The sequence below is a fragment of the Eretmochelys imbricata genome, chromosome 2, assembly GCF_965152235.1.
Source record: "Eretmochelys imbricata isolate rEreImb1 chromosome 2, rEreImb1.hap1, whole genome shotgun sequence".
NCBI classification, from domain to species: Eukaryota; Metazoa; Chordata; order Testudines; family Cheloniidae; genus Eretmochelys; species Eretmochelys imbricata.
In genome coordinates this window covers 84,747,963-84,773,452 of record NC_135573.1, presented here as the reverse complement: position 1 = coordinate 84,773,452, position 25,490 = coordinate 84,747,963, and the positions used below count along the sequence as shown (strand labels likewise).

The window sequence follows — 25,490 nt, the reverse complement described above, 5'->3', positions numbered from 1 at the left end:
TCCTAATTGCCAAAGTGAGCTGAGCGGCCTCCATGCTTGCCTTGGTATGGCGTCCGCACAGAAAAAAGGCATGGAACGATTGTCTGCCGTTGCTCTGACGGAGGGAGGGGCGACTGACGACACAGCTTACAGGGTTGGCTTCAGGAAGCTAAAATCAACAAAGGGGGTGGCTTTACATCAAGGAGTATTTCAGGCAGGACTTCACGGAGGGTTCCAATAAGAAATGGTGCACCTAAGTTATTGTTCTTATTGGAACAAGGAGGTTAGCCTGGCCACTAATTGATACATGGCTAGATTTACCTCGCTGCACCTTCTCTGTGAGTGACTGCAGTGTGACTGAGAGGAATGAGTCCCCTAGACGGGGGAGGAGGCAAATGAGTACAAAACAAATCTGGTCTATTTCTTGTTTTGATCCACTCCATCTATCTTTTACATCTTTGGCTGGCAGCAGACGGTGTAGAAGGACTGCATGCCAACCACATCTCATGGCTGCTCAGCAGAAGACGGTGCAGTAGGACTGCTAGCCATCCTCATCTCTTGCCTGCCCAGCAGAAGATGATGCAATAGGACTGCTAGCAATCCGTATCGCCTGCCTGCTCACCATAAGACGGTTCAATAGGACTGACTGCAGGACTAAAGAGAATGACCTGGTCAAGTCACTCCAACTTTAGTCCCTGCGCCCATGTCTGCCCAGGCGCTCCCAGCAGACGTGGCCAGGAGCACCACGGACATGATGAGGACGGCTACCAGTCGTACTGTACCGTCTGCTGCCAGAAGGCAATGGGTTGCTGCTACTGTGTAGCAATGCCGTACCGCGTCTGCCAGCACCCAGGAGACATATGGTGATGGTTACCTGAGCGGGCTCCATGCTTGCCGTGGTATGGCGTCTGCACAGGTAACTCAAGAAAAAAGGCGCGAAACTCAGGAAAAAAGCCCTTGCTTTCACGGAGGGAGGGAGGGAAGGGGGGCCTGACGATATGTACCCAGAACCACCTGCGACAATGTTTTAGCCCCATCAGACATTGGGATCTCAACCCAGAATTCCAATGGGCAGCGGAGACTGCGGGAACTGTGGGATAGCTATCCACAGTGCAACGCTCCAGAAGTCGACTCTAGCCTCGGTACTGTGGAAGCACTCAGCCGAGTTAATGCACTTAATGCACTTAGAGCATTTTCTGTGGGGACACACACACTCGAATATATAAAACTGATTTCTAAAAAAACAACTTCTATAAATTCGACCTTATTCCGTAGTGTAGACATACCCTCAGAGAAGATAGATCTGATGTGGGACTATTGTCTGTTTGATTTGCTACTGATGACTTGCCTGAAGAGGGCAACAGCCAAATAAAAACCTTTTGTTTCTTTAGGCCTGACTGAAGTTTTGGTAGTGGTTTGTTCAGAATGCGGGAGTGATCTGTGTCACAGGCTGAAATAGAAGGACTGAATTATCAGTTAAAGTGACACAGCACCTGCTGGTAAAGATTTTTCTGCCATCTGAGCAGTCAGCCAGTTGCTGGATTTGGTTCGATATTATAATAGGCTCTAGCTTAAGATTTCATTTTGAGAACATAAAGAAGAAGGGTTTATTTTCTGGAGCGGGGAAAAGGCAATTAAACCTTTCTGGTGCCAGAAAGGAGATTCCTCTTAACTGGAAAAGCTCCTTCTGTTGTGTGCAGCAAAGATAAATATCATGGATCGAGGAAAAAAAATATTTTTATGGGGACAAACACTAACATGCTTATCTTGCCCTTATCCAAAGTTGAATTAAGACATCAAATAAGGAACATAACAAAGAGTAATGGAGGGGAAACCTGACTTAATTTAGGATGAATGTATTTAACATCTTTAAATCTTAGTTCCCAGATACCGTATGTTCAGGAAAGATATTATTAAAATATAGCTGTGTCATAGTTGTCCTGACATTCTATTCAAATGGGTGGTTCTTTAGAAAACTGCAGCAGCTGAAACGGGCATATTTATGCAGCAGTGAATGAATGAACATTAACCCTACTGACTTGAGTGAGAATTGCAAGTATGTATCTGGGGGCAGACTCTGACCCATAAAGTTTTCAAACACTGACTCAATTGCTGATGTGAAAAAGCAACATTATCAAGAAGAATTGAAATTTGACCTATAACTTTAAAATGTATATATATTCGCATAGCCTATGCAATTCTGTGTATGTTTTCTAAATAAATACTTAAAAGAATTCTGCAATCAAAAACCAGTGTGTGTGCATGATGAAGGGAACAGATTTCAGTTCTGTGTCCAAATGTTTTTTTAATAACAATGAGAAACACACAATTCACAAATAATTAAAATATGTTGACATATATTTCTAGGCCATATGTTGAAAGAGATGCAGAGGTCAAACCACATTCCCTTAGCTGTCTGAGACACCTGCATGTACAAAAGATATGCAAGAAGCCTAAGGCTGAAATTCAGAGAGCATGTGCCTCCCCACCATAGCAAGGCTTTCCCTACTCATAGATCACTGTGCTATCTTATCATTTTCTAGCAATGACTGCTGTCTTGTGTTGAATATTATGCAAAATACCCAATTTTGTGATGTCACACAAATGTGAAAACACAGGTAATATCAAAATAGCCATCCACCTTAATGGAATGAAATCCATTCTTTACAATAATCTGATCATTTGTTGGTTTAAAAAATCTACATTAACATAAAGAGGCAGCATGGTCTAGTTTATAGAACATTGGACTGGGACTCAGGAGACCTGGGCTGTATTTCCACTTCTGTCACTGACCTACTGTGTCAACTTGGGTAAGTCATTTCACCTCTCTCTGCCTGTTTCCCCTTTCCCCTGTCTTGTCTAAACTGAAAGCTATTTGGGGCAGGGACTGTCTCTTATTATGTGTATGTACAGTGCCTAGCAAAATGGGGCTCCAGTCTCAGTTGGGGCCTGTGGGCACTACCATAATACAAATAACTAATCAGTTTTATTGAACTCTAAACCCGTGGTGTGAAACATCCAGCTCACTTGAGGATGCTTGACAAGTTCAGATTCTATAGAATCTAAGTTTTCATTGAAAAAATTCAAGCCCCTCATGGCTGCAAAGATAACTTTCACAGTATGAAACAAGTGTACACAGTCTGAATGAACAGCTCTGAGAAGTGTGGACTCTACCATTCCCTACTTTTCATCTCATTGGGTGTTAATAAAGCATAACAAAAGATGACTCTAAAAATGTAAGCATTAAAACATTTTATTGCCTGTAACAGATAGGGATGAGGAAATGGGTGGAAGTGAAATCTATGACACAGAAAAAGTGTGTCACACAGGAGTGTCGGTAAGAAAATGAACTTTATTTGCTGGACCCAGTACTGTCAACTGAGTCAAGGTTGCAGAAGATACAAGATAGTGGGGTCAGTATCCTCTGATTCCAATGGCTACTTTTACAAATAGGAAGGGGAATTAGGGGCTGCTGCAGGCAGGGAAATACCAGGTGGAGAAAGGAGGTGGAGGGGAGATAAGAGAAAGAAAGAGGAAAAGGGGGATGGAGAAGAATGAGAAACTACGGGCAGAAATAGTGGTGGTGCTGAAGGAGAGCATATTTTTCCAGAATGACCAGGAAGGCAGCAAGGCCCATCACTAATGATATAACTAAAAGTTTGAATAATTACACAAAGGCCACAGCTGGCAGCCTACCCATTGCCCTGGCTCAAAGTCCCCACCACCTGTGAGAGAACTAATGTGGGAGCTACGTTCCAGCTAAAATCAAATACGACCCCCTACAATAACTGTTCCTACAAGCACAGAGGAGGGAGCGTCGTTACCCGTCTCTCTGTCCGTCCACGCCCCGCCCACTCCCCCTGAGCGTTGGTTTGCAGAAGTACGGCAATGGACAGAGACACCTTTTTTGTCCAGAGAGAGGACCTGCAGCAGTCATGGTAATGCAATGGCAGACACCCACCTTTGCAGCAGTAATGCATTGCCATGATGGACATACTTCTGCAGAGTATCGAACACCCCCCCCCGGGATAAGCAGCGATGCACTGGGAGACACACACGTTGACAGCCGGAATGCATGGAGACAGACATCACTTTGCAGCGGCAGCGGCTCGCCCACAGCCCATGGAGACAGAGGGCAGCGGTTCCGCAGGGCGGCTCTGGGACACGCGCACACTCACGTTTATAGCCCCTCCCCCCGGCTGCTGTCGCTAATTGGCCCACGTTCCTGCCGCCCGCACGTCGCAGAGGCGGCGAAGCTCCGTTCCGGGGGGGCGGGCGCGCGCGCCCCAGTGGAGAGCAGCAGAGCAGATACGCCAGGGAGCGGGGTCACGTGGGGCGAGGCGGCGGCGGCTCTGCTGAGTGGAACTGGCTGGGCTCGGGGACCCGGAATCCCCCTTCCCCCGCTTCAGTGCGCGCGCGCGTGCCTGCTTCACGGGCTCCCGGGGCAACCGCCGCTCCGTTCCGCTCGGCCCCCACCGCTGCTCCTCGGCGCCGCCCGCGCCCCGCCGCGGCAGGAGGTAAGCGGAGGCACGGGCTTTGCCGGGAGGTTTGCTCCGGTGCCCGGCTGGGGGGGTCCTCCCGCCCGCAACCCCCAACTAGCCCGGGGAGGGGCTGGAGGCGGCCAAAGGTCCCACCCCCGCGGTGCCCCGGCCGCTGCGGGGACAGGACCGGCTGCCACCTCATCGGGGTGGTGCCGCCGCCCCGGGCGAGCCAAGGGGGCTGCCGGCCTGAGCGCTGCCGTGGCGGGGGTCGGAGCCGCCCGTGCTCCCAATCGGCCTCGGCCGGCGAGCCGGCCCGGGCTGCCGTACGGGCGCGAGGGGAGCGTGGCGGGGTCGGGGGCGGGTCTGTCTGGGCGAGACCCCCCGGGAAACTGAGGCCGGTTGAGTTAAAGCTGCTGGCGTGTGATAGGGGCCCCGCACCCCGACGCTGCGGGGGATGGACCTGGCGCCTGGCACGGCTCCGCGTGGAGCCCGCTGGGATCCTGGCCTAAACATGCCAGATAGCGGAACGTTAATTGGAAAAAATGCTTACCGAAAACACCTGCCAGCCCCTGCCCTTGGTACCTGTGCGCCTCTTAGGCGGAAGTTGTTGAACTTGTTTAGCTGCGGGGCATTTTTGCCTGGGGTTTCCTGGTGATGTCTGTTGTGTAGCAGAGGATGAAGTTATGAATCACTTGGCCCGCACTGGCTGAGTCTGCGTTTTGAGTGGCTGCTAGTGACCTGCTTTCTCTGAGTTGTTTTATGTAGACTTCTGCAGTTTTCGTCTTAAGCAACCTTGGAATACCCTTTGAGAGCTTTGATGCCTCTGAGCAGGGCTGGGTGACAGGGTGTTTGAAACCCGTGCACTTGGTACATCAGGACACGATGGTAAAAATGCCCACATCTTGTCTATGCATCAGTTCCATAATGGCTAATGAAGCTACGGCTTCCATAATGGCTAATGAAGCTACACGGGAGGTGATGTGTACATCTGATGATTTCTAAGTATTACACACTCTTACAGGATTTAGTAGTCAGGGCTGGTCTTAGGTGGTGTTTTGTCAATCACGGCAGAAAATGTTGCAGTCCTCCCCAAACATCAGTATTCCTGTTCCTCCCTCCCCCACACTGAAAAAAAGCCTGATTTAGCAGAACCCTGAGATATTAACTAGGCACTGCTGTAAGTAGCCATGCCCCATGCTGTTGTGTGTTGCCAAGTTGGGATTCTTTCTGGGGAGAAGGAGGATTGCATTAAATAGTTTCTTAACAATATGATGATGCGTGCAGTGTCTTTTTGAGTGTTAACTAGTTAGTGTTTGTGAAATGCACTGAAAGTGAAAAGTGGTGTATCCATAATTGCTTGTGATGGTTTTTTCCTAATGAGTAGAGGGACTGTTCTGTCTCTCATTGGTCTCTGTACACCCTTGCATCTCAGATAAAGATCCATTACACTTCTCAAAGATCCTCCAACAAAACCAGGGAAGACCAGATTTGATAAACCTGATTTTGAAGGTAAAAATAAGTAGTGTAAAAAAAAAATCCTTAATGTTTTTACTGCTTTATACACCATAAAGGAGCAAAAAGAGCATAAACCCAATCAAAAATAAAGCCCCATGTAGGTCACCTTTAAATGATGTCTAAAGCTTTTCAAGGGCTGTGTAAAGGTGGGCCAGTTTTAACGTGCATTTAAAGAGGCTTTAGTTCTTGCCATTAATCCAAAGGTTCTTGAACTGTGGTCTGTGGAGCACTTGCTTGTGGTTGATGGAGATGAGATTGGTTGCAGTGTTGCTGCTCCTTGTTTCTAACTTCTGAATAGCATGAAGACAGATGAAAATATTTTCCTGATGCTACTTTTCCATGAAAACAATTTTTGTAATTGCTACAGGTATGTTATGTGATTGTACTGATCACCTTCCTTTCTATCTACTGATGTGAATAGGAGAGGAGGTGATCCATGAACACTCTGCTATGGTGTGGGTAACATTCTAAAAAGAATTTTAGAACCCCCTAAGCAAAACAAAGGAAAAGAGATGTCTATAAATGAACATAGTTACTGAGGCTGTCAGGCTGCTGCTTGAATTAATGACTACATCATCAATGCATCTTCTTGGGTTTTACTTTCAGAATACAGCAAAAATAAACCTAAAAGGAGTGGTAAGCAGCAGTAACAATTAATATAATTTTTATCTGCTAGTATCTGAGTGCTTTGTTTTAAATATATCAACATTTAAGTTTGATTCATCTGAAGAAGTGGTGTTTTACCCGTGAAAGCTTATGCCCAAATAAATCTGTTAGTCTTTAAGGTGCCACCACACTCCTTGTTGTTCTTTGTTTTGTGAACTTTGCACCACATTTTTGAATATGGAACATTTGATTGTATGTCTACTTGTGTACACAACCCTCCCTTTTTTACATGCAAATCTTGTAATGCCTGTATATAGCAGGCATTTGTCTGCCACAGTATTCAAAACAGCCTGTTTGTTTGTGTAATGGGTATTTATGGCATACGGTGGGCATGCACACTTTTGCTCATCTCTGAAATTTTGGCCTTGTGGATTTAAGAAATCTCCATTTAAAATGGGCAACTATAACACTTAAAATGTGGATTATTTTTTAAAAAGTGGGTGTGACGGGTTCCCCCTGGGGTGCCACCTGGAACTGGGGTACCACTGAGCCACCAGCCTGGGCTCCCTTTACACTGTACTGCAGTGACCAGCCTGCCAAGCCCTTTGCCATGCTCCAGCAGACATACAGGTAGGGACACACCCATCTGCAGTACATACAAACTGCTGAGATTAGCTCTGCATGGGGAGGCTACAGCTAAGGAACTGCCCAGCTGCTCAAGTGCATCCCTCCCTGGCCTCCCCAGAATTATACTGTCTTGCACTGCACAGAGATCTGTACGGCATAAGCTCATGAAATTTGTGGAGAGGATATATACAACAGCTTTTTGCCCCAAGTTGTAACTCCCACACACTGGTTTGTGATAAAGCAGAAGCAAATTTATTAACTACAAAAGATAGATTTTTAAGTGATTATAAGGGATAGCACACAGATCAAAGCAGGTTACCTAGCAAATAAACAAAAATGCGATCTAAGCTTAACATACTAAAGAGATTAGATATGAGTAGCAAATTCTCACCCTAAATAATGATGTAAGCAGGCTTCAGAGATTTTTAAGGGGCCAGCTGCCCTTGCTTGCAGCTTAAAACCCCCCAGATATTCCTTTCACAGGCTAGAAATTGCTCTAGCCTGGGCCCAGCACTTGGTCCCAGTTCAGTCTTTGTTTCTCAGGTGTTGCCAAGAGTCTCCTTTCGGTGGGGAGTCAGCGAAGAACTGTGATGATGTCATTCCCCTGCCTTAAATAGCTTTTGCATATGGTGGGAACCCTTTGTCTCCAAGCTTGGTTCCCACGCCTTTCAGTGGAAAACCACTGGTATTCTAAGATAGAGTCCAGTAACAATCACATGGGCAAGTCGCATGCCCATGAATGCTTCGCTTAGTCACAGCAGAGGCCATTACCCATACTTTAGTTGGAAAGTGTACAAGAAAGCCCATTAGATGTAGCCATGGTCCATTGTGAGTTAAGTGTCTCCCAATGGACCATCCAACTTGAATTGGCCCTTCCCAGCCAGTCATTTTTTAGGGTATATTTACATTGGCAAGTTTTTGCGCCAAAAGTTATACCGCTTTTATTAAAGCGTGTTAATTAAAAGCACTGTTGCATGTCCACACTCTCTTCCGCTGGTGCCATAGTGTGTCCACGCTTGCAGCGCTTCCATCGCCAGTGAGAGCAGTGCACTGTGGGTAGCCATCCCACATTGCAGCTCTCCCCGTTCTACCTCCTCCTTCTACTGGTAGGTCTTGTGGGAAGGCAGAGGGGATTGCGGCACATCATGATTCTGGGCTCAATGCCCCGTGACGCACTTCTTTCCGTCCCATCATTCAGTGTGATTCAGTCTTCAGTTAACAGCATTTTTCAGTGTCCCTTAGTGCTTTCCCCGCTACATCTATCTGCAGAAGTGGACCCCACACTACTCTCCACTGCTCTGCTAGCTCTCACTAGCACATCGCAAGCGGCAGTTGAGTTTTTCTTGAACTTACAAAGGCAACAGCAGTCACAGTTGCCTGATATGGTGTCCAGCATGCACAGCAGCAATATTAGATTGCTTTTGGCATTCACAGAGGAGCTGAATGCAGTGGAACGTCGCTTTTGGGAAACTAGCACAGAGTGGTGGGATCACATAGTTATGCAAGTCTGGGGTGACGAGCAGTGGTTGCAGAACTTTCGGATACGAAAGCCACCTTCATGGAACTGTGTATGATCTCGCCCCAGCCCTGCGGCACAAGGACTCCTGAATGAGAGCTGTTCTCTTGGTGGAGAAGCGTGTGGCGATCGCAGTGTGGAAGCTACCGGTCGGTCACGAACCAGTTTGGAGTGGGGAAGTCAACCACTGGTACTGTGTTAACGCAAATGTGCAAGGCCGTTAATTTGCATTCTGCTGCGAAAGACCGTGACTCTTGGCAACATGTGTGACATTGTGGTTGGCTTTGCCGACATGGGTTTCCCTAACTGCAATCGGGCGATAGATGGAACATACATTCCAGTTCTTGCACTGGACCACTTTGTGACTGAGTACATCAATTGGAAGGGGTACTTTTCTATGGTTTTGCAGGCGCTTGTGGGTCACTATGGGCAATTCACTGACATTAACATGGGGTGGTCTGGAAAAGTGCACGACGCACGTATCTTTAGGAACACTGGTCTGTGCAGAAAGCTGCAAGCAGACACTTTCTTTCCATAGGGGAAGTAGAAATGCCCATATTGATCTTGGGAAACCCGGCATACCCATTAATGCCATGGCTCATGAAGCCATACATGGGAAACCTAGATAGCAGTAAGGAGTGGTTCAACAACAGGCTGAGTAGGTGCAGAATGATCGTTGAATGTGCGTTTGACTGCTTAAAGGCATGCTGTCGATGCCTATATGGTAGGCTAGATCTGAGTGAGGAAAATATTCCAGTGGTTATAGCCGCGTGTTGTACGCTGCATAATATTTGTGAAGGGAAGGGCAAACAGTTTTTTCAGGGGTGGACTGCTGATGCAGAATGCCTGGCTGCTGATTTTGAGCAGCCAGATACTGGGGCAGTTAGAGGGGCGCAGCGTGGGACGGTAAGAATCAGGGATGCCTTGAGACAACAGTTCCAACAAGAAAACCAGCAATGGTTGTTGCTATGCTTGGGACTGTAATGATTACTTAAATCTGGTAGCCTATGAAGCAACTATGATTGTTAAGGCCTAGGATTCAATGTAAGGGACCAATAAAGTGCTGATTTGCATGGTGCTATGAGGTATCATCCCTTGCGGGAAAATAAAGAAGGAGAATGTATTAATAAAAACACTGCTTTTATTGACAGACAAACCACACAGGCGCACACAGCCATCCACACAGTTGCGGGGGTGGGGGGGGAGGAATGGGAGGGGGGTGATTTTCATAGTTGAGTATAGGTCCAGCTTTCATTGAACAGCTGTCTACAGGGGTGGAGTGTAGAGGAAAGCACGAAGTGTCAGAAGGTGGAAAGAAATGTGCAGGGGAGAGTCTGGAGAAGGGGTGGCCAACCTGTGGCTCCGGAGCCGCATGTGGCTCTTCAGAGGTTAATATGCAGCTCCTTGCATAGGTGCTGACTCCGAGGCTGGAGCTGCAATGCTAACTTTCCAATGTGCTGTGGGGTGCCCCCTGCTCTGCCCCAGGTCCTGCCACTACTCCATCCCTTCTCCCAAGGCCCCTACCCCTTCGCCTGAGCATGCCATGCCCTCGCTCCTCCCCCCTCCTCATCAGAGCCTCCTGTGCGCTGCAGAACAGCTGATTGTGGCGGACAGAAGGTGTGGGTAGGGAGGAAGAGGCCCTGATTGGCGGGGCTGCCGGTTGGTGGGAGGCACTGGGGGCTAGAAGGGGGTAGTGGATGGGGGGCTGCTGACATTACTGTGGCTCTTTGGCAATGTTTATTGGTAAATTCTGGCTCCTTCTCAGGCTCAGTTTGTCCACTCCTGTTCTGGAGCATGTCGGTTAGACGCTCCAAAGCTTTAATCAGCCTCTCTGTGGCATCCCTGTTGTAAGAATCCTTCTCTTCTCTTTCTGCTTTTCACTTTCACTCCACTTCTTGCGTTCAGTGTTTTCAGCTTCTGACTGCTGCAGCACGATCTGGAACATATCTTCCTTGGTCCTTCTTGGTCGGTTTCTTATCTTGCCCAGACACTCTGCTGTTGTAGGGCGGTTGTTTCTCAAGGTGAAATCTGGAAACACATGGTTCACAGTAAACAGAAGAGCTATTGTCAGCTACACACAGAGCATTGAAACAACAGTAACATTAACACGATGCTGGTAACATACCTGTCACTTTCTCGGTGGCCCTAGGCAAGTACACATGAGGCAGAAGACCCCAAGTATGGTGAGTGAAACCCAGGGCAGGGACACTTTTTTTTTTTATTGCACTGAAGCAATCTGAAAAGGTTGCAGGTCACTTAAAGGGGGGCAATGCTCTAAACTGGACCACTGTTTCCAGAGGGGGTGGTTGGTATGGAAGATATTTCACTCCTGAGGGGAAGCAAGGGTGCATTTACTACACGCTTGCGGCTTCCGCCCCAGTACCTATGTCACTCGCCTGTGTGCAGCTTTGGTCCCTGCCCAAGTGATTGCAGAGTGGTGTGGGAAAGTCACTCTTTATGCGGGAAGGAACAAGGCAGCTCTGCCAAGGAACCTCCGGCAGAGGATTGCGGAGTACCTCAAGGAAAGTTTCCTAGAGATCTCTGTGGAGGATTCCCATAAAATCTCGGAGTGCATCAACTCTTTGTTCCACCATACTGACCCTAGAATATTACTTGAAATTGCATACTCACCAAAGGTTCCTTCACTGGCATCATGCTTGGCCACAGTGCTGCTCTGCAACTGGATGCACTACTCCAGGGTTACAAACAGCTCCTGGCTCTTCGGCTCGCCTGTCTCCTATTTTCTTCCTCCTTTTCCTCGTCCAAGACCACCTCCTTAGTGTTGCCTGTACTAGCTTGGGTTTCCGATTCCTCAGAGGTTTCCACACTGCTCTTGGGGGTTGTGAGAATCCATGCAGATCCTCGTAAGAGAGGCATGTCTGCAGTGCTGTACCAGCACGACTGTTCACCTCCCTTACCTTCTGGTATGCCTGCTGCAGGTCCTTGATTTTCACACGGCACTGCTGCGTGTCCCTGATGTAGCCCTTCTCCCGCATGAGCTGCGTGATCTGCTAGTAGACATCTGCGTTTCTGTGACTGGATCAGAGATGTGCCTATGCAGCCCCTTCTCCCCACAGACCAAGAAGATCCACCACCTCCTATGTGCTCCAGGCTGGACCGTGTTTGGAGTGTGGAGCTGCCATGGTCAGCTGTGGAGGCGAGCTCTCCATGCCATGCAAACAGGAAATGGAAATTCAAAGGTTCCCGGTCCTTTGACGGGGAGGGACGGTTTCCTATGTACCTGACTTCTGTGAAGCAGAGCTGAAAACATTTACCAGAGCATTGTGAGACACCTCCTGGAGGCCAGTTAGGTAATGCAGTATCTACTCTGCCTCTTTATTGACCTAGCAACGTCAAATTAAGCACTACACCTCTCACGGAAATGGAGTAATTAAGTCGATGTAGTGGGTGAGTTATGTCAGTGAAAGAGGCCTGGTTGTGTAGACACATTCATTATTAGGTCAGTGTAAGGCCTCTTAACTACACTACCTAACTGCGTAATGTAGATCTGCCTAACACTCCTAACCCATTTGGCTGAGGAAGTGAGACTGAACTCAAAAGTTAAACTCAAATCTCCTGAATTAACATACAGAATATTGTAATTGGGCCATTCCATAGGTTAAAAATATTCTGAGTAATAACATTGAGGCCCCATTCTGTAAACAGCAAAATTCTGCATTGATGTACTCTGTACAGCTCCATTGGCTGAGAAGTCAGTGAAGTCTCAGGGTATATGCAAGTATGGAATGTAAGAATCTCAAAAAGAAATCCTGATTTTGGGTTGGTGGCATGGTCACTGTGCTGTTTTTTTGAGAAAATAATGGAAAGGAAGCAATGGAGGAGCATTCCTGCGAAGGAGGAAATGTTTCAGTATTGTGCATTGGAACTAAAATACAGGTTTATTTCATCTTGATGAAATATACAGCAAAGATGGAACTCTCTAGATCTTGTTAATCAAATGGAGGACAAATTGGAATTTGACTCGTGATATATACTGAAGTGGAGTTACCATCTTCAAGCAATTTTTATAAAACTTGATACTGTTATAATATTTTTGTACTCTTGTTCTACTACCGATACATTATTCCTTTGATTTATTTCCTCTGATTCCCTGGATGAAAAGTCTGTGTGTTATCAGGGTCAGGGAACTCTGAGGCTGCATTGAATTACAATAATGTCAGGCATAGATGATCTATAAATGCACAGTATAGAAAACACTACCGCATGCTGGGGATTAACAGACTTATCCTTTTTACAAACAGTAGTTTTGTGACTGTCGATAGAAGTTCAATCAGCAATACCAATATTTTATACTGAGAAACAAATCTATTCTCCTCTTCCCTCCTCACCTTCCCAGAGCAAATTCTGGAATCTTGATTTTTTTTTTCTTAAATCCCATTCATAATAAAGACTGTTTTATATGCAAATTGAATGCATTAATAGATTCCTACTGTGATGCATGTGCTTAATTTAAATCAATGTTAAGGGACATTAAGTGCATCAAGGAGAAAGAGTGTGTGTGTGTGGAGAGAGCAAGCGAGCGAAAGTGTAAAATCATTTAACATTGAAGTGTGAAAGTAGGTTAAGGAAAGTTTCCAGTTGTCATTTTGTGGCGATCAAATTGCATATTTTCACCTTTTTGGTAAAGACTTTATGGGACTCTGTTTGAATTCTATATGCTTGTATCTGATGGTTATAATAATGGTATAATGTGTGAATACAATGCAGTATATGTTTAAAGGTAAGCAAATGCTATTGATAGCCGGAATTAATTGTTGTATTGCAACAATATTTCATATTTCCAGTCTTGCAGTGTACATGGATGCTTTATTTTTTGTTTAAAATTAGGTGAGAAGGGGGTGAAAATAAAGACCTAGATAATCTAAGTCGATCAGTGCAATATGATTCTCATCTGTTTTGTGGGCAATCCCTTTTCCATAGGCACTATAATAAAGGCTCTTCCCCTGGTGCTGCATGCTTCTGTCTCTACACCGAGTACAGTCACTAAATTGGGTTGTCGCGGTGCAGAGGGGTGTGTACTTTTTATACTTTGGTCATCCCAGGAAGAAATTGAAATGAGAGGAAATACAACACATTTTATGGCTCCCCTCTGTGATTGCTACAGAGAGACCCAGCCAGTTGCGATGTGGCTCCAAGAGGAGCTGCGCTGCTGTGAAGAGAGAGGGATCATTCAGTGGATGAAGTCTCTTAGGATGGGTCCATGAAAGTACAAGATTGGGAAGGTGTTCAGCCACAAAAAAAAAAAAGTCACTTTTCCTTTCCATTAAAAGGAAAAGGCCAAAAAAACTAAGATCATTGTCTGCATAGGTATAACCTAAGATATGAATTTAAACAGATGCTGGTGGTATTATCTCTCTTCCACCTTGATGGGAGTAGGCACTTTAAAAAATTCTCATATAAAATATTTTTTCAATTTAACATGTCTCTTGGGAAGGGTTTGAAGCTAAACCAAAGCTATGAGAATATCTTATACAAAAATGAGACTGTCCACAGGGATGGTCAAGTTACTTAAACCAAGCTTTTCAAGTTGGTCAGTAATTTGTGTGTTCCTTATTTTCTGGGTGCCTGACTCGGTACCCTGGGGTATTCTCAAATATCAGACCCTAAGTGTCTCAAATCGGACACCTAAAACTAGTGGATACTTTTGAAATCATAGGACTGGAAGGGACCTCAAGAGGCAGGACTAAGAATTATCTAGACCATTCCTGACAGGTGTCTAACCTGTTCTTAAAAATCTCCAATGATGGAGATTCCACAACCTCCCTAGGCAATTTATTCCAGTGCTTAACCACCCTGACAGTTAGGAAGTTTTTCCGAATGGCCAACCTAAACCTCCCTTCCTGCGATTTAAGTCCATTGCTTCTTGTCTTATCCTCAGAGGTTAAGAAGAACAATTTTTCTCCCGCCTCCTTGTATCAACCTTCTGTGTACTTGAGAATAGTTATCATGTCCCCTCTCAGTCTTCTCTTTTCCAGACTAAACAAACCCAATTTTTTCAATCTTCCATCATAGTTCATGTTTTCTAGACCTTTAATCATTTTTGTTGCTCTTCTCTGGACTTTCTCCAATTTGTCTACTTCTTTCCTGAAATGTGGCACCCAGAAGTGGACATAATACTCCAGTTGAGGCCTAATTAGTGAGGAGTGGAGCAGAAAATTTATCTCTTTCTGCCTCAGTTCCCTATCTGTAAAATGGGGATAATACTCACTTATCTCACATGGATATTGTGAAAATAAAGTAAAGATTGTCTAGCACTTGGATACTACAATGACTGCCATAGAAAAGACCTTGGGGAAATTAATTCTGTCTTCAGAGCAGGGTTTGGATAGTGTGAAGTGCACAAGGCTTGGGGACACGCTTTGAACAATATGGATAAAATAAAATATTAGCTGCTCATTAAGTGCACTCTCCTGTGCACTGAATTAAGTAGTAGTCCTGTGGAAAAAATATTATGTGATCATGTAATTAGACTAGTCACAATGATTTAAGCAGGAATACATTTATATCCTAGGGTGTGCTTATGCCTTATGTCTCTTTGCCCACTTAACAGGCCTTGTCTAACAAGGTTCTTGCTAGGAGAACTGAGGTTTCATAGGTATCAGGAAAGTTGTGAGCAATAGCAGAAGCAAGTAAGCTGTTTGCAGACTGGAGATGATTCACATTTGAAACTGCAGTACTTAGGTAAGATTAACATATGCAAAAATTAATTTCTTACTCCCCCTTTACCTCACTGGTAAGAAAGAAAACAGGTCTTTTCTGTGGCAGTCGTAGTCTTCAAGTGCTATACAAATTTGCAGGGTGGATTTGATTTAAATCACTAGTCAGGACGACTCGATGTAATCATGGATTTCTACATAAAAGTGCATTCTTGTTTGTTGTTATAACCTTAATACATATTCTTCACAACTCAGAGATAGATGTAGGTTTCATTTTTAGAAGGTACACACTATACATTTTTTAAATGATTTATTTTGAAAACTTTTCAGATTAATTTTACCAGCTATATCAGAAAATGAATGATTGTTTGGTTATTTCATTTACCAAAGGTAATTGAAGCAGATATTTATGAAGTCATTGGGAGGTGAACTATCTCCAATTCAACAGGTTAATCATTAATATTTGGAGATTTTCTTGCCATGCTGTATTAGGAGGAGAACATCACCAGACAAACATTTAAATCGTTTTATTTAACTAAAACAGTGTTATGTATTCTGGATTTTTTTCTTCAACAGCAAACATATAATATTTTAACAAAACAAGCATATGAATTTTTGAATTTAGTTAAACATTCAAGTTTTTTAAAATCAGGTTTGTTTTTGTTAAAATTGTGTTAACTAAAATAGTTAAATGAAATGTTTAAAAACACAAAAATTAAATCGACTGTGTCAGCCAGGACAACACGAGAAACTTAAAATATTGGCTTCTGCAGCTAACTCAGTTGTCTTCACCTTCATATTCCTGTTTGTTCATAATCTGGAAAAGAAAAACAAGCTTTCCTGCTTTTTTAGATCCCAAACGATTTCTCAATTTGGAATGAATTAGTCCAAAGGAAGTAAATATTCTTTCTACACCGGCAGAAGAAGCTACTGCAGTTAAAAAGTGAGATTATCACTTCAACAGTCTCTGAATCCAAGTTCTTAAGTGACTTCCACCAGTTCAGTGGTGTGACTTTCTTTAAAACATCATCAGCAAACATATATTTCTTGAATGGTTCTTATTCCAAACTGGGTTTCTTTTATGGCCTGCTGCCATTATAGATTTTCCCTTCGAGTGAGAGAATGGTATGGTAGATCTTAAATCAATGAAGGCTACACTCAGAAAGACCTCAAGACTTCTGGAATATGCTGCTCAGTCTCACTTTTGCTTCTGCTTACATGTTTTGAATTCTTACTGGCCCAGGGACAAAGTCCTACCAGCCATCAGGGCTGAGGACTAATGCTCTATACTCCTGGACAACTGGGAATTTGATTTGTTGAATGATGTTTATCATGTGTGAGATACTGAACCTCAAAATTATGTCATTTTTAGTAACATGCTTCTCTCACCAGTGTGGTTCTATTTTTAACAAGAACTAAAAATCACATTGTCACATTAGAGTCCTAGTTGCTGACTTAAATGAAGGTGGGGGGAGAGGGGGAGTCCGGGGACAGGTGACTGTAAAATCTGAGGGCAAGTGGAGTCTGCCCCTGTTCATCCTCATTGTATTTACTGCAAGTAAGGGACTATAATCAAGGCTGCATATCTTTCTGGCGAACATTTAGATTAATCTAGATTGGCTTCACCTGTGGCCTCTAGAAGTTCTCTTGAGAAGATTCTCGAGGTCATTTAGCTGCAATCAATAACTAATTTGCCTTCATCCAAGTCTAATGTATTGATTACTTTAGAGGAGGGTAGAATGGAGATGGTGGTTCAACGGTCAGAAACAGTTATGTAAATTTGAAGTTAAAGGAACTTCTGTGGTAGTTACAACCTCTTTATTTTCAGTTGCAGTTGATAGAGATTGATGAAAGCTGTGTGGAAGAAAAATGTTAACGGTCTATGTTGGTTCTTCTTTTTCATAATACGGTCATGGTCACCTAGGTTTCGAGGAGAAAATTGCTTTGTTTTTATACTGAATTTCTCAGCGATTTCATATAGCCTTGATACTAATTAGAGAAGTAGTTCTACTTTACACTCTCTCATATTAAAGAGTTATTTTTTTTCTTTGCCTTTATTGAAATAGTGATTCCGATACATGGTGAACTTTTAGGGTTTGTCTAAACACACAAGTTGTACCACCACAATGCAGGTACAGTTAAAGTGGTATTAACACCCTAGTGTGGATATTGTCGCACTGGTATAAAAGAGCTAATTTCTATAGCTTATTCTTATAAATTGTAGGGGATAAACTATACCAATATAACTTCATCCACAGTAGGGGTTGTAACAACTTAACTATTTCAGTGTAAAAAAAAAAATTAAATCACACCCTAACTGAAATAGTTAAATTTCAGTACAAAACCTTTTGTGTGAGTCAGGACTTGGGTTGAATAGTAGGAGTTTTTTCCTTTAAATCTTCAGTTCAACTCCACTGTTTTTAGCCTCTGATGGAGTACTAAGGTAGACTGGCTGATAGTGTCATCTAATTTGTACGCACAGCACGCTGTGGTCTGTACTAAAGCTCTCAACATTACTACAAGTGGTAGTTACAATGGCAAAAAAATCTAAATCCACGTAGTGTTGACAAAGCATAAGAATCATTAACTGAATCCCTGTTTCATTACATGGAAGTCTCATCTAATATCATGTGACTTAGGGTAAATGATTTTGTATTACACTATCAGTACAAACACATGCTAAAGTGTATCCATGTTACTTCTTATCTCACAGTGGAAGGGGGCTGTGACAGTTCAAGCAAATCGTATTGGTGAAGGAGTTTCTATGTGACTTTTTCTAAAGAACCATTTCCTTATTTAACCATACCATTACGTGTGAAAGTAGACTGAACATCTAACTCTCTCAAAAAGGAAAGACTGCAGAGGAGAAAATCTTACTATTTTAAAATACTTGTGGTAAAAGTCTGCTTCCATCTTAAGAAGAAAAGTTGGTACTGCATAATGTTACGCTTTTTAGATTGGTATTAACTTTTCACAGTACAGGTAAACTTCTTTGGTGAGATGTATTTCTCAGAAAAGAATGATATTGAAGATGACATAAACAAGAATGCAGTCATTGCACATGAAGGGATCCCTTCTGGTATTCTGGTGAGTTCTGTCCCTGATGTCCTTATTTACTATAAATATAGTGACTTCATTCTGTGCAGCATAGTAAAGTAGTTAATAGTCACAGTGGATCTGTCAGAGAAACATTTAGTTTCAAGCTCTTTTTTGAGTTGCAGTACTCTTTAGGTTTCAGAGTAACAGCTGTGTTAGTCTGTATTCGCAAAAAGAAAAGGAGTCCTTGTGGCACCTTAGAGACTAACCAATTTATTTGAGCATGAGCTTTCGTGAGCTACAGCTCACTTCATCAGATGCATACCGTGGAAACTGCAGCAGACTTTATATTTTTGCGAATATAGACTTTTCTTTTTGCGAATACTCTTTAGAAAACCTTAATTTGAACTTCAGCAGACTTGCTTTGGTTTCACATTCTCTTTCATAACTACTTGCTAAACCTCAGCTTCTAAATCTTTTTTTTTTTGTTATGTTTACTTAAGAGCAAAATATATATTTGGTTTTTTGCTATGTATACCTTGGCGTACCCGGTTCCTCTGTTAGATATACCTCTGTATACTTAGTTAACTTTCACTATAAAGAATATGAAGTGACCTAGTAAGAAATTTATTTTTATATGCAAACTGAAAAATGGAGTATAAAGTAAAAATTAATGAAACAAATAAAAATCCTAATTTAAAATAAGTGACATTTGGAAGCTGCCAGTCCCCTGTATTATTTATTGTAACTCAATACAAGTAAATTACTGTATTTGAGTTGGAATATTATAGTTGCAGTTATAGTTTTGCCAATCTTGTTGTTAAATATGTACAAAACTCTTAATTAAAATGACCAAGATACTAATAAAAATTATAAATGAGGAACAAATCTAATAAAATTTTGAGTAAATGACAATTCTATCCAGTTAAACATAACTCATACCTAATAAATATGTATTTTTACATGGGCAAAACCAGGTAAATTGAGAAAATCAAGACTACACTCTTTCTTTTGCATTCTTCCCTTTTATATAGTAGTAATGAAAAGGAGCAAACCTTTATTAGCTCAGAAGGCACCTTGCATTAAATACAATGTGAAATCAATAGAACAATTCATTCTGTTGTCCATTAAGATCTCCATTGGCATGATTTTTTCAGACTCCTTCCCTTTGGAACAGAAACATCCTGTCAGTAGCTTGTGTGTATGTAATGTGAACTGTGTATCCTGTGTATCATTTGATTGGAAAAAGTTGTACCTTACAGCATGTATTAGCATGTAATACTTTGGATTTCTCAAACAATACAATTAGCTAACCAAAGGTTGGATTAGTAAACCAGATGGAGTACACCAGGACTCTGAGCTAGGTTTTAAAAAATGAAGATGAATTGTTTTTCCATTGTTGCACTGAAGAAATGCCACAAATACACAGGAAGTTCTTCCTCTTCTTGTAGATGCTGGACCAGTTATGTCACTGCTTGCATATAGATGTTCCATTAAAAGTTCCTAAACTATAAACAATGCATATTAATGTACATCGTATTACTTTTGCAGTATTCAGAAGTGTGCTATATGCTTTGTGGCAGCCAGACATGGTTCCTGCCTCCAGAACTTAAATTTAGAACTCCTTAAATTTGAGAGTTCCCTGCCGAAGGTGTGTTTTTTAAAAATGTAATTTGAACTTTTTGTGTCTAGAATAAGTCAGACATGTAGTCTGAGCTGAAAACTCCTGAGTTGTCCCATTTGTCATTGTGAAAGCTACTCGCTGCCTCAGTTCCTCAAACTGTAAAATCTGTTTCACAGGGGTGTGGAGATTTAATTTAGTTACTATTGGATTAAGTATCTTGCGCATGGAACGAGCTATGCTATATAACCTACTATTTTTAGTTTCATAAACATGGCTTCATTTCCAGAGTAAGTAACTTTTCCCCTTGCTCTGAATTTACTGTTGCACTTTGTCTTAATAGAAGGTAGAGCAGGCAGTTTCAATTTTTTGAATTCTGTCATGGGTTTTTGCCTGAAAAACCTTTCATATTATAGGGCAGTGATTTCTGGAGATGCAATTTTTTTTGCCTCCTGCTTAGAGCCACAGCATCTCCACCAATATTTGAATATTTTTAACTATAGAGAATCTTACAAATGCAAGCATATAACTTAAGTGTTCAAAAACCAAGACCTTGTGAGCATTAAAAGTTACAAGAAGTTCCCTTCTGCTGTGGAGCCCTCAGTACTGCTGGGCCTTTTAAAATCTGCTGTTAACTCAGCAGTATTATTAACTAAAATTTAACTTTTGGCTATTACTCAGAAGTCAAGAGGGAAGACTGTGTGGCAGGTAGCATGCATGTTCTGAGTCCCAAGGACAAATGAAAGCTAAAATAATTTTTTTTAAATGCTGTCACATTAATTAAGCCTAACTCAGCTTTCCCAGCAGACTCTCACCTTTTATACCAGCCATGGAAGCTAGACTGCTTTTAGGTGGTATCAAAGAAGATGAAGAGGAAGCCATGGTTTCTTTCTTTTCTGTCTGCAGTCAAGACTGTGTGATATTTTAGCCATTTAAGCCTGAAAGTAATAGGGGAAATGTTATCTCAAAAGTTTCCTTGTAGCATTTCTAAATCTGTGGTCAGAACTGCTTCTGTCACACCGGTGAAGCATCTGCATGTATTTAAGCAGTGACATTGCTACTACTTGTCAAATTCAGTACTACTTACTTTAGGCTTTCCAGAATGCTCTTTGAATGGCTAAATCACAATTAAAAAAATTCCAGAAAACCCATTGTGGTGTTGCACCCCATAATGCTTTATGGGAATATGCTTATAAATGTATATATGACATAACTGCAATATGTTTTATACTACATATGCCATGTAACATATCTCTGCAAAGGTTGTGATATACTGAATATATTCGTCCTATTTGTATGCATGTATCATTTTTGTATTTGAAGTTATGAATATTGGCTATGTACTTGTTTAATTTTAAGTAGCCTCAGTGAAGCAGTTGGTCAGCTTCCTGAGAAAAGACTATTCTCGGTAAGTGCCCAATCAAGAAACACTTAAGCCAACAATGAACTTGGAGGTGCCAATCCACATCTGAGCTTTCCCAGGAATGTGGCCTGGCTGGTAAGGAACTCAGTCATGCATGGACATGTGACCTGCTCATATGACTACAAAACTCCATCTTGGAGCTGAATTCTGGATAGGAGAGAGGAAGGGGGCTCCATCCACAAGAGAGAGTCTATTTAACCCCTGGGAGGACCCTCCATTCTGTCTTCAGCTGGCTCAAGAGATTTACCTCTCCACCCCCAAAGGTTACCTGAAAGAGACTAGAACAAAGGACAGTAACCACAGGGGTGGGAGTGATTGCTGGATCCAGACTAGAAGGAGGCTAACCTGTAAAAGAAGCTTACTGGAACATCTCTGAGGGTGAGATTGCATCTGTAATCACTTTCTTACTGTATTAGGCATAGACTTGCGTGTGGTGTTTTGCTTGGTAATTCATTTTGTTGTGTCTGTCATTACTTGGGACCACTTAAAGCCTACTTTTTGTATTTGGATTTAATAAAATCACTTTTTACTTATTAATTAACCCAGAGTATGTATTAATACCGGGGGATGGGGGGGGAAACAGCTGTATATATTTCTCTATCAGTGTTATAGAGGGTGAACAATTTGAGTTTACCCTGTATAAGCTTTGTACAGGGTAAAATGGATTTATTTGGGGTTTGGACCCCATTGGGAGCTGGGCATCTAAGTGTTACAGACAGGAATACTTCTTAAGCTGTTTTCAGTTAATCCTGCAGCTTTTAGGGGATGTGGTGCAGACCTGAGTTTGCAGCTGGCTAACGTGTATGGCTCAAGCCAGGCAGGACACTGAAGTCCCAAGCTGCCAGGGGAAATGGGCTCAGGGGTACATCAGTTGGCACATCACATCAAACAGCACATCAGTTGGCAATTCCCAAGGGGTTTTCTGTGATCCAACCCGTCACACCCATGGTCCTCTTGACATATTGAGACTCCAGGCAGCTATATGTTCTCAGGTATGTGGTGATGTTTGACCCCCTACTTGATCAATTTCATGTCACAATTTTGATCTTCTAAAATAACTAATTTTCATTACCCCAAATAAGCCATTCCTAAGAGCCTGACTTCTAAAACGTAGTCTCTTTTTTGCACTTGGAACTTAAATACCTGATTTGCAGCTTATTTAAAAAACAAACTGTACAATTCATATATAACAAAGATAGTTGAGTGGCTTTCAATTTTGATAGATGTTCTTCATGACCTTCAGTATTACATCCGCTGTTTTATAAACATAATTCTACTGATATTTCTATAGTAAGGTAGCAAAAATGCTTATTTTCAGAAGAGATTCTGCAAGCTGCTTTATTGCAGCAGCATGTTGGTCTCCATAATTCTGTCATGCTGCTGTGCGTTTGCTTCCCCCCCCCCCCGCTTCTTAGGCTTGTCTACACTACAAAGTTAGGTTGAATTTTTTAAAGTTGACCTGTAGCCTCCGATTTTACAAAATCAATGGTGTATGTCCCCACTGTGTACATTCCGTCGGCCGAGCGCATCCCCACTACCATGGGTAGCATCAACTCACAGAGTGATACGCTATGGGCAGCTATCCCACAGTTCCTGCTCCCGATTCGAATTCTGAGTTAAGCTCCCAATGCCTGATGGGACAAAAACATTTTCGTGAAGTGTTTTCAGTACATATTGTCAGCCTCCCATGATGCACTTGGCTCCTCCCTCCCTCCCTGAAAGCAATGGCAAACCATCATTTTCATGCCTAAGCCTGGGTTACTTGTGCAGATGCCATAGCTCAGCAAGCATGGACCCCGCTCAACTGTATGCTGTTGTTGTGAGCATCACAAACACCTTGCGCATCGTCCTGCGGTATTTGCAGAGCATAGCCAGGAGCAGCCACTCAGAAGAATGTGATGCCACGCAAATAGCTGTGCTGGAAGCCATGAAATGGAGCAGTTCGCACATAGTGGCAGTGGCAGCCGGACTTGTTGACACAATGGAATACTGCTGCTGGCTCAGGGAAACAAGCACAGACTGATGGGACCATTATCATGATGCAGGACTGGGATGAGGAGCAGTGGCTGCATAACTTTTGAATGTGTACGGTCACTTTCATGAAACTGTGAATTGCTTTCTCCTCCTCCTCCTCTTCCCCCATGCCCTGTGTGATTTTTGGCATAGATGTCAGCATTTCTTCTCCTGGTTCGGAGCTCTGCCTGTACAGACTCGTCTCCCCACATAGCAATCAGATCCAGCGTCTCCTGTATGCTCCATGCTGGAGCATGTTTCCGTACCTGGGCAGCGATGGTCAGCTGTGGTGGTGAGCTCTCCACGCTGATCAAACAGGAAATGAAATTCAAAAGTTCCCGGGGCTTTTCCTGTTTACCTAACTGAAGTGCAGTGGAGTTGAAAGTGCTGTCCAGAGTGCTGTCCAGACACCTCCCAGAGGCCAAACAAGTGGAAATACACTGTGCTGTGTCTACACTACCCCTAATTCAACCTGGGAAGGTTGAATCTAGTGCTACTCTTCTCGTTGAGGTGAACAGGTGTCGATTTTAAAAGCCCTTTAGATCAGCGGGAAGGGCTCTCTGTAGTGTAGACAAGCTAATTATACATTCGACCCAGTGCAGCGAATATCGATCTAACGATGTAGTGTAAACCAGCCCGTAGTTCAGTACCACTTTTAAGTCTTGTGTTGTGGTGAATGTGTTGTCATCCCCCTCCCCCCCCCCCCCCCCAAATGTAGTAAGCAGCTCCTTTTGGATCCAGTGAAAACTGCTTCTTAAATCAGTCAAGGTTGCTTGAGAGGAATGTAAAATGTTATTGCTCCCTGTCTTCACTGGTCCAGAATTGCTACTTTCTGTATCTAAGCAGTTCTAGAATACCAGTCACTGTAGTAGTTAGGTCATGATAGATGGTGGGCATCCCTCTAACTCTCCAGTTTTAAGAGTTTTTTTCAAACTTCTTGGTAGTGGAGGATAAATTGGCTGAAGCCACATGTGGATTTTGATCAACCAGAAGGATTCTGAACTCAGGTGAAAAGCTAGTAAATATTTTTTTCCTTAGAATTCTTTGTTTAAAGCAATACAATGTTGTGAAACTTTTAGAAATTGATTACTGAACTTATCTTTCTCCTGATAAAATAATGCTGAGAGACCTCAACTTTTTTTTCCACATCTCTTGGCTTTTTATTATTATTATTTATTTATTTATTTATTTATTTGGTAAATCTTATTAATAAACAATGGGCTTCAAAGTTCCTAAGAGTACTTCAAACAGAAAGAGTTTAAGGTGGCTGTGCTATGAGCTAGATAGGTGTGTGTGACTTTTTCTGATAAATCTACTCGAAGTTAGTTTTCACAGGGAAAGGACACAATGTGTATTTCTCAGTATTCCTTTACCAATGTGGTGGATTTAAATTGTCTATAGGGAAACTTACAGTATTAGTGTCAGGTCTTTGACAAGACTGAAGTTGGTTCCTATCTCCCAATGTGAAACAGTAAACTTTTAAACAATTGCCTTCTAAGGTGATGCACAATAATAATTTTTTTTTGGTGCTCACTGTTCAAATCCATGCTGTAGAACTTTTTTAAAAATGAAAGATTTTAATCTTGGACTTGTGAAGGCAACTTTGCATTTGTGAAGCAATACCATGGAATTTTGTTAGTTATGGCTAAAACTTAGCCTGTTGTCAGACATGACTCTAAGCATCCACAGGTCTCCCCTAACCCTTCCTAAATAGGTTTCAGAGTAGCAGCAATGTTAGTCTGTATTCGCAAAAAGAAAAGGAGTACTTGTGGCACCTTAGAGACTAACGAATTTATTTGAGCATAAGCTTTCGTGAGCTACAGCTCACTTCATCGGATGCATGCAGTGGAAAATACAGTGGGGAGATTTTATATACACAGAGAACATGAAACAATGGGTGTTACCATACACACTGTTACGAGAGTGATTTAAGGTGAGCTATTACCAGCAGGAGAGGGGAAAAAAAACCTTTTGTAGTGATAATCAAGGTGGGCCA

The 25,490-nt window shown here is 42.7% G+C and overlaps 1 protein-coding gene across 6 annotated transcripts in view; it reads left to right on the top strand.

Moving 5' to 3' along the window:
• The first annotated feature begins 4,272 nt into the window (after window positions 1–4,272).
• The window catches only part of LPIN2 (lipin 2), a 78,517-nt gene continuing 57,299 nt past the window's right edge, over window positions 4,273–25,490 (top strand). For 2 of the 6 annotated variants that reach the window (XM_077810418.1, XM_077810414.1), the window contains exon 1: window positions 18,089–18,488. In XM_077810418.1, coding sequence (XP_077666544.1) covers window positions 18,402–18,488 — 87 coding nt within the window. In that variant the 5' untranslated portion in view covers window positions 18,089–18,401. Of the gene's footprint in view, window positions 4,497–18,034; window positions 18,489–25,490 lie in introns of those variants that run through there. The other 4 variants (XM_077810413.1, XM_077810416.1, XM_077810412.1 and 1 more) reach the window with 4 other exon arrangements.